The sequence below is a fragment of the Morus notabilis genome, unplaced genomic scaffold (assembly GCF_000414095.1).
Source record: "Morus notabilis unplaced genomic scaffold, ASM41409v2 Scaffold1728, whole genome shotgun sequence".
In the NCBI taxonomy this organism is placed as follows: domain Eukaryota; kingdom Viridiplantae; phylum Streptophyta; class Magnoliopsida; order Rosales; family Moraceae; genus Morus; species Morus notabilis.
The window spans coordinates 20,641-30,279 of NW_010367757.1; the positions used below are offsets into that span (position 1 = coordinate 20,641).

Sequence of the window (9,639 nt, forward strand, 5' to 3'; positions counted from 1 at the left end):
TAAAACTCATTGTTGTTCACTAAGATTATCCCAACAGGTCATGTGTCGCCTTTTGAAGCGAACTTTTTATTCAACAAATCCTTCTAAGACACCCCTTCCCATCTCTCATCTTTACTTCTTTTTATTTCGTATCTTATTACTTGGGTTGACACATGAAATGCTTTATATGTCACTCATTTATTTTTGCTTATCGAATCACGAATTGCTTATATGATATGGCAACAGGAGATAGCTCTTACACATCAATGTGAAACTTCTCATCATGTGGAATCCTAACAGTAGATCCTAAATAGATTATTATTGATTCCATATGCATCACGTGTTAGATCCTTAATTTAATATTGAGCTTATATATAAATAATTATGTGTTGCAGACTGTCATATAAGATTAAGTTCATTCTAAAGTGATACGCTAAGATTTAAATAATTTAGGCTAAATAGATTATTATTGATTCCATATGCATCGTGCACAATGATTCTACACACAATTAGGTGTACTGCCAATTTCATTTGAATCAAGCGCTCGTGAACAGCCCAAATGGATAAGGTAAACGGGTGGTAATTTGAGTCAGGTTCGTTTCGACTCATATAATTGCATCGAGTTTTACGTTGACCCGCGTGTAATCTATTTAGTGAAAAGGTTGCTTAAATCAATATTGTCACGCATAACATAGACAATTGAGGGTTAATTTACTTAATTAATCTATATATACACTTTGAAAATTTAGATACTTACTGATTTTATATTTTTATTTTTTCTCAAATTAAATTTGTCAGAAACTTTTATTTTTTTAAGAATTATTCATCAACATATTGGTCATAATATATAGCTATTTGGATCAAATAATTCGAGCCATGTTATCATATCATAGCTCAAATCCCGCGAGACTGCCGAGACTGCCACAATATTTAAGTGAAAAAAAAAAAACCAAAACTAAACAATTTAAACTGTGTTTGGCCGGTAATTCGTGTTATCTAGTTTTTAACTCAAATAACCACCCTATGAGAGGGGACTGTCATAATTAAATGAAAAAAACGGAACTATAACTAATTTAAACTTCGTTTAAGTATGAGAACCGACACGAAAGATCATTTCAAAAGATGCATATTCCCCCAAAAATATGCCAATTGTCATTATTACTTGTGATGCACCATATATTATCTTTTTTCTTGCGACATTTTATTCTATTATCACCAAGTGTGCTGTCATATGTGATGAATACTGGTGTCCCATTCCCTTATATTCTTAGTTTTACGTTGATCATGTTGAGAAGCAATACATACATACATATATATATATATATATATTTGAGTGTGTGTGTGTGTGTGTCTCACCATGATCTTAATATTGTGTATGCTGATTTTTACTCTTGAGGTTTGAGTCTTGCTCTTTATAAAGAGTACGTAATTGGACCGGTACTTTTACATGGTGAAAGATGATTGTTTTGTCGGTCGTTGCACATTATTAGGCATTAGCACACCACTAAGAGCAAAAGAAGCTTTTGTTTTTGCTAAGCATTGTAATATCATTCCACACTCTACAACAACACATAAACAATTTTCTTCCTGAATCTGCAAGCAACTACCCTTTTCCAATCTCAAAAGATAACGAAGATCTCAAGTCCAGTTTAGTCCAATCTTCCACTATAAATATTACCACCAAAATGGTACAATCCTTAAACCAAAACACACACACACACACAAACAAAAAAAAAGCCAACCAAAAATTACACTACCCCATGAAGAACTACCAAATTTATCTCTTTCCACAATTTCTTTCTCTCCTTATAATTCAAATACTTCCAATTGCCACTCAAAAACATGCATGCGACGTGACAAGTTTCCCCCAAGCATCCCAATTTCCATTTTGCGACACTTCCTTGTCATACGACATCCGAGCCAAAGACATAATTTCACGCCTCACTCTCCAAGAGAAAGTCCAACAATTAGTCTCAGGAAGCGCGGGCATTTCCCGCCTCGGTGTGCCTTCCTACGAGTGGTGGTCCGAGGCCCTTCACGGGGTCTCGAACGTTGGACCGGGGACTACGTTCAACGCCACCGTCCCCGGTGCCACTAGTTTCCCCGCAGTGATCCTCTCCGCGGCGGCTTTCAATGCGTCATTGTGGTATAAGATGGGGCAGGCCGTGTCGACTGAGGCTCGGGCCATGTACAACGCGGGCCTCGCCGGGTTGACGTATTGGAGCCCGAATGTCAATGTGTTTCGCGACCCCCGGTGGGGCCGGGGGCAGGAGACACCGGGGGAGGACCCTCTTGTGGTGTCCAAGTATGCAGTGAATTATGTGAAAGGTCTCCAAGAAATGAGTAATGAGGAAGGTAGTGGTGGTAATCAGGGTGATAGGCTTAAGGTTTCTAGTTGTTGCAAACACTACACCGCTTATGATGTTGATAATTGGAAAGGTGTTGATCGGTTTCATTTTGATGCCAAGGTAATTATTTAGTATGCTTTTTATAATATATAATATAGTGTCTCACTCAATATAATATCTCTTTGGAGTTGTCTTATATTGGTATTGATTGTAAATATATATGTAGCTCACATTTGTTGTGATATATCTCATTCTTTACCTTATCAAACAAAAGTGGTGTGCTTATGACATAGAGAGAGAAAAAAAAAAAAAAAAAAAAAACATTTTCATTCATCACTAACGAGTAACAACATCATATTAATTTTTCCATATAATATCATAATTTTGTCACCTAGGTCTGTCATTGCGTCTATAAAGTTCATAGGGGTAGTTGTGAATTTGAAATTATCCTCTAATTCCCTAACCAACTAAAAGAAAAGAAAAGGATGAAATATGACTGTATAATTGCATTACCATGAATAATTATACGTAATGTTGTTGGGGATTTGGTGTTATAGGTGACAAAGCAGGATTTAGAGGACACGTATCAGCCACCATTCAAAAGCTGTGTGGAGAAGGGCCACGTCAGCAGTGTGATGTGCTCATATAACAGAGTAAATGGGATTCCCACCTGTGCTGACCCGGACCTTCTCAAAGGGGTGATCAGAGGCCAGTGGGGTCTGGACGGGTAAATTTTTCCTTAAAGCTTTACACATGTTAAGCCTATAGTTATAGCTGCTACTCCAAAAAAAATGACATAGACCTCGTTTATTTCATTGATTTAGTTTAGTTCAATTCAGTTTAAACGGTGAACATAATTGGTGTTTGATAAACATTTAGTTTGAATTATATTCCATGTTTAAAATGAGTTATTAAACTCTCCCCTTCCCTCAAGTTCAACCGTTCAAACCATTTTTAAACAGTAAAAGGTGTCTACTCTCTCTGCTTTTTACACCTACCAAACACAAATTTGAATTTTATTCCTTGTTCAAATTAAAACTTTAACTACATATCCAAACGTCAATTCAAATTATAATTTAAACTATACAGTTTGAACTTTTCTATTTAAATAAAAAAGTATAAATTAACAAATTTCAAACTAACGAACCAAACGGAGGCTAGGATTCTTCGTATGGATATATTCGACTCATAGAATATTGTTTTAAAGTGTCAAAAATTTATTAGATTTTGTCAATCTTATATATTTTTTTAAATTTGATGTGATTTTAACTATATTGTGGACATGAGTTTGAATCCAACGGTCCAAGTCCAAAACCGCGTTTGGAGAGACAAAATAGGGGCTCCATTCGAATTTTAAAACTCGGTCCAAACCTCTTTATCCAGCTTTAACATAAAAAAACATAATAATAATCAGATTTTTCAGTTTAAAAAATAAAAAAAAAACGTTTAAATCACATTGAGCTCATTTAAAAGGTATACTCAAAATATAATTCTTGATTTTGACATTGAAAATTTAAATTTTTTGGAAGAATAAAACACTATAACAGAATTAATATTTTGAGTTTGAGTATATGAAGTAAACGGCCCCATAAGCTTCTGCATACAAATCAAAAAGAGCCTGTATTGGCAAAGAATTAGAAAGAGAAGAAATGAAGAATTTATCTTGAGAGTACATGAGTCTGGATCTGTACCTCTTACTATTGATAAATATCATTTTATTAGTGTAATTATTTGACTAAAAAAGTTCTAAATTAAGAATAAAGAGTAAAAATCTTGACTCATACCTTTTCAAAAGATATTTGTCAAGATTAGCCTTAGAAATATGCATTAGGAGCAGGGTCCTTAGAAAATGAATGAAAAGAGTAGTAATGAAAGTCTACAGAAAGTCGCATAGGCCAATAACTAGTCAATATTGGCAAAGAATTTCAGAAAATGTTATAACATTATTGCACGAATAACTTGTTATTTTCCTTGTGTTTCTATGAAACTTGTTGCTTGCACATATGAACAGATACATTGCTTCAGACTGCGACTCAATTGAAGTATATTACAATTCTATCCATTACACTGCAACACCTGAGGATGCAGTAGCCCTTGCCTTGAAGGCAGGTACTAATAATTGCACGCACAAAAGGCCATTTTAATGGAGAAACTTGTAACATTTGAACCAAAAAAAAAATCTAACTTACCAAACATAACATGTTTGGTGTTTGATCGTGCAGGTTTGAACATGAACTGTGGTGATTACCTAGGAAAATACACAGCCAATGCTGTTCAGTTGAAAAAAGTGGATGAGTCTGTTGTAGACCAGGCCTTGATTTACAACTATGTAACCCTCATGAGACTTGGGTTTTTTGACGGGAATCCGAAATCGGGTCCATACGGGAATCTTGGACCGGCTGATGTGTGCACAGATGAACACAAAAGTTTGGCACTTGATGCTGCAAAGCAGGGGATAGTGTTGCTAGAAGACAATGGAATTCTTCCTTTGTCACCAGACAAAGTCAAGAACTTGGCTGTTGTAGGACCCAATGCCAATGCCACCAATGCTATGATAAGCAACTATGCCGGTATCCCTTGTGGCTACACTAGCCCCTTCCAAGGGCTAAAGAAGTATGTGCAGGCCGCGATATATGAGCCCGGGTGTAGCAACGTCAAATGCGGCAGTGAGAGCCTTATTGAGGCGGCGGCCAAGGCTGCAGCCACCGCTGATGTCGTGGTGGCGGTGATGGGGCTAGATCAGTCCATAGAAGCAGAGGGGCTGGACAGAGAGAACTTGACACTGCCTGGTTTTCAGGAAAAGCTTGTGAAACAAGTGGCTAATTCCACGAATGGAACAGTCATTCTGGTTGTCATGTCGGCTGGTCCCATTGATGTTTCATTTGCCAAGAATTTGAGCAAAGTTGGGGGAATTTTGTGGGTAGGCTATCCGGGGCAAGATGGAGGGGATGCAATAGCTCAAGTCATATTTGGAGATTATAATCCGGGTATTTTTCCTCCCTAATATACTTAGTGGAAACCGACCAAACTAAATAAAACCGAATGATTTTTATTATTAATTAATTTAGTTTGTTCGGTTTGAAAATTTTCGTTTTATTGATTTGGTTAGTTGTTTTAAATATTTCAAACTAAGAAACTGGTCAGAGCAGCCAAAATTCTTTTACAATCCTTAGGAAAATATGTATATACGAATATATATTTATCTTCATCTTTCTCTCTATTTTCAATTTTTCATACATGTTATCTTGCTTGTAATTTAAGTAAACTTTTAAATAGTTAAAAGATCTAAAAAAATAATAATAATTAAAAAAAATTAATTATTAATAATTAATAATGTTAAGTAACCTTTTAAATAGTTAAGGTTTACTTTAATTATAAATCTAAACCGACCAACTGGTTATATATGATTTACTTTTTCTTAAAAATTTTAAACCGTCCAAACCGATCAAAAATCTATTTACATTATTTATTTGGTTGGTGGCGTTTTCGACCAAACCAATAATGAAAAGCCCTAGCTAATATTTAAAGCTTTGGATACACTCAATTGTTGTTGTTGTTTTTTTTTTTTTTTTTTTTTCACTTATTCTTTTGAGTATTCTCAATTGAACTTTGTCCACATTATTAGGTGGAAGGAGTCCCTTCACATGGTACCCACAAGAATACACAGATCAAGTGCCAATGACAGAGATGAACATGAGAGAAAACACTAGCAACAATTTCCCAGGTAGAACCTACAGATTCTACACTGGAAAAACCATTTATGAGTTTGGCCATGGTCTAAGCTACTCAGTATTCTCAAAGTTCTTCATATCTGCTCCCACCACTGTAGTAATCAAACCAACATCCACTTCCAAACCACTTAACATTCTATCCTCCAAATCCATACAACCAAAACATTTTCTTGCCGGCCAAGCAATCGATATCTCAGCAATAAACTGCCAGAACCTGACGTTTGACATCTCCGTCGGCGTGAGGAACAGCGGGCCAAGGGACGGATCTCATGTGGTGCTAGTGTTCTGGAAGCCGCCGAGCTCTAAGGACTTGAGTGGCGCACCAAATGTGCAGCTCGTCGGGTTTGAGAGAGTAGTGGTGATGAATGGGAAGACAGAGTCCATGACTGTGAAGTTGGATTTGTGCGAGGGACTTAACCTTGTGGACAGTGAAGGGAATAGAAAGTTGGTCATTGGACAACACACTCTTATTGTTGGTTCTCCTAGTGAGCGCCAAGTTAGGCACCGTCTCAATGTGAGACTGGCCGAGAGTGAAGCTGATGAGACGTTTCTATCTTCATAAATGCTATTATTATCTAGTGACGAGTGAAATGGGGTACTAATAGATGTTTTGAATGTTATGTATGGACTTGGTTATTAAAGGGAAAGAGGGGTTTTCAATTATGTAACCATAGCAGAGTAGTAATTTGCTGTTGTACTGAGATATTTATTTATATCAGTTTAATGAAATCCATTAGCTAATTGTAAGATTTGAATTATAAGGAATAACGAAGGGATAACAAACCAATGAGTGAGGTGGCCTAGCGGTAATGGACTATCATAGTGGTCCTGTCAAATTAGTGCTCGATTTAGAGTATTTAGGATCACGCCTTATGTATCATTACTGCTAGAACATTCAATAGAAAACTCACCAATAAGGCCTTCAACGAACATTTCTGTTAGAGTTAGAGACCCCATTTGGTAACACCTAGGAGATCCCTCTTCCCACATTTTTATATTTATTTATTTAAAAAAAAACAAACAAACAAACAAGGGACAACAAGCATAAGTAGTCATTTGTCCTATCAGTTTCTTGACCAGATTCTTACACAAGTCAGCATCTTTTGCATATTCTGCAGCCTTAGGGGGATGACAGTAACTTGCACGTGAAGAGAATATTGACCGTTTCAATATCTTACTTAAAAGTTTCAACCACTTTCCAACAAGACATACTTGCCCTTGAGCTGTGCAGGACCAATTCCAAGAACTCACTAAAAACAACTCTTGAACAAACTCAAAAACAGCTGCTGTTTACATACTGATATGGAGTAGATTTCACTAGGCTCTTTGGGACAAGACCAACAGAAGAATTTAAGTGTATAGGCCACAGAAGCTTATCAATTACAGCACAATCTCAGACACCCTTTAACTTTCTTTATCCAGGTAAAACTAGAATATTTCCTTCCCATCTGTATCATAGTTCTCAAGTAGAGTTTGTTTCTAAGGCCATTTTAGAGTTCTAGTTCGCTTTAAAGATTTAATATTTTTGTTTGTAAAGTTATTCTAGGAATTTTTATGCAACTTTAACTACTACTATTCTCTCTGAACTATTCCAAATACTGCAAATTTCCTATAAATATTCTTGAGAATCTTACTCAAACCTCACTTGCCTTGAACTTAGAGACATACTTCACAGAAGATGGATCAAGAAGCAACATCTAGAAGATTCATCTTTGCCCTCTTGATGATCACCACGGTCGTTCATTCTTGTGCAGCTCACCCAGGCCTATTACCGAGTTCTCCATCGCCTTCTCCAGTGAGTTCTTTCAATGCAAGTTCACATAAGCTCTCATTCTTAGGGCCCGTTTAGTTCGCTGATTTGAGTTTTTAATTCGAGTTGAGATGTGACTTTATGTGAGAGCTTTTTATTGTAACAAAAAAGTTAAATGTAACTGTTTCTGAGAGTTTTTTACTGTAACAAAACTCGAGTTCTAAACTCGAATAGTCTACTCTAGTTATTGCAATTAAACACACTTTTTATTTTATTTTGTTTTTTTTACAGGCCAATGTGATGCCAATAGCAGAAGTCCCCAAGCCATCAAAAGGAGTGATTATGAAGAAGGCGGAGAGAGGGTCGTCTCCGGTTACATGTAACTCGAAATGCAACGAATGTGAACCATGCAGGCCGGTTGAAGTATCAATAAGAACAGTTGATAATTTGCAAGAGAGTGAGTACTATCCACAGGTGTGGAAATGCATGTGTGACAACAATATATTCTCTCCTTAGACTGCAAGCTTAAAGCTCTACTTAGAACCAAAGAGGAAGCTTGGCGTAGGAGAAGCAAAAAATGGAAATCTTACAGCAGCTATAATGAAAACTGACACATTCTGTCTTTTTTTTTTTATTACATATTTCTTTGATTCTTCTATTCTATAAATTAGTACGACAAATGGGGTTCCTCTTGTGATTCATCAATGTATAGGGAGGGGGGAAAAAAGCGAGTCATTTCGAATAAAATATGAAATCAGCTTATTCAAATGTGAGGATTCCAAAATTAAATGGTACAAAAAATAATCGATAAAAGAAAAAAAAAAAAAAAAAACACTGGTGATCATTGCTTGTTCACTTAGTCGCTCCACATTTGTTTCCTCTCCTAGAACCAAAAGAAAAAAAAAAAGTTATAGAAAAGCTACATATGAGAAATTCGAATGTGCATAAACATTTGAAAAGCAAATGACATTAGTAATAAATTAGAGAACTACCACTGCCAAATTTCGATTTTTGTTCATCAATTGTGTCCTTGCCTTGTCTAATAGACAGAATCTCTGCAGAGAAGTCGCAAGGATGTAAGTATTAATATAGCTAAATTAAGAAACTTTACATCCATTTGAACACGAGTAGATATATTTATGAATGAATTTCAGTGGAAAATAAGTACGCAAACAAATTAATAAAAAGCGTACCATAAGCCTTTCTTTCTTGCTTTCTTCCTTTGTCAAGTGTGATAAATCTCTCTCCTTCGGTAAAAAGTAACTAACAGAGACCTGTAAGAATTAAAGATATTGTCCCAGTTACAAACTTAGAAAACATACTTGTAAATATAGAAATCTTCAAGATACACGTGGAGTTTCGGTTAGAGAAAAGAGAAGCAACGAACCTCTTTGACAGTAGGTACGTACAATTTTTCAACTGGCATGCAAGTTCCAGTTGGTCTTAACTCAAATGCATCTTGGAGTTTTCCATTTCCCTGTTTCATAAACAGAATGAGTTTATAAAGGATATTATACTTTTTGGAGAGCCAGAATTTCAGATGGTAAAAAAGGGCGAAAACCAACCTCCATATGTACACAGAATCCCAGATTTCCTAGAAAGGATTTCACATAATTTAGCTGTCCAAAAATTAAAATAAAAAATTCAAAATACAATAGAGGATTACCATTTGAAAAGATAAGCAAACTAACTAATAAGAAACTAGAAACAAGAAAAATCATAGAATCTAAAATTACCTGAATTATCTGAGACCAAGATGACAATAATAGTATATCTCTTCTGATCGGTTCAGGCATTTTTAAGCCACAACACCCCTATTAACAAATGAAAA

General features: G+C 35.8%; 1 protein-coding gene across 1 annotated transcript in view; it reads left to right on the forward strand.

The window, feature by feature from the left end:
* Nucleotides 1–1,712: 1,712 nt before the first annotated feature.
* The window catches only part of LOC21387192 (probable beta-D-xylosidase 5), a 13,448-nt gene continuing 5,521 nt past the window's right edge, over nt 1,713–9,639 (forward strand). The window contains exons 1-6 of the mRNA XM_010113374.2: nt 1,713–2,447; nt 2,885–3,054; nt 4,339–4,436; nt 4,550–5,314; nt 5,953–6,588; nt 8,267–8,284. Of these exons, the coding sequence (XP_010111676.2) occupies nt 1,740–2,447; nt 2,885–3,054; nt 4,339–4,436; nt 4,550–5,314; nt 5,953–6,588; nt 8,267–8,284 (2,395 nt within the window). The 5' untranslated portion in view covers nt 1,713–1,739. The remainder of the gene's footprint in view (nt 2,448–2,884; nt 3,055–4,338; nt 4,437–4,549; nt 5,315–5,952; nt 6,589–8,266; nt 8,285–9,639) is intronic.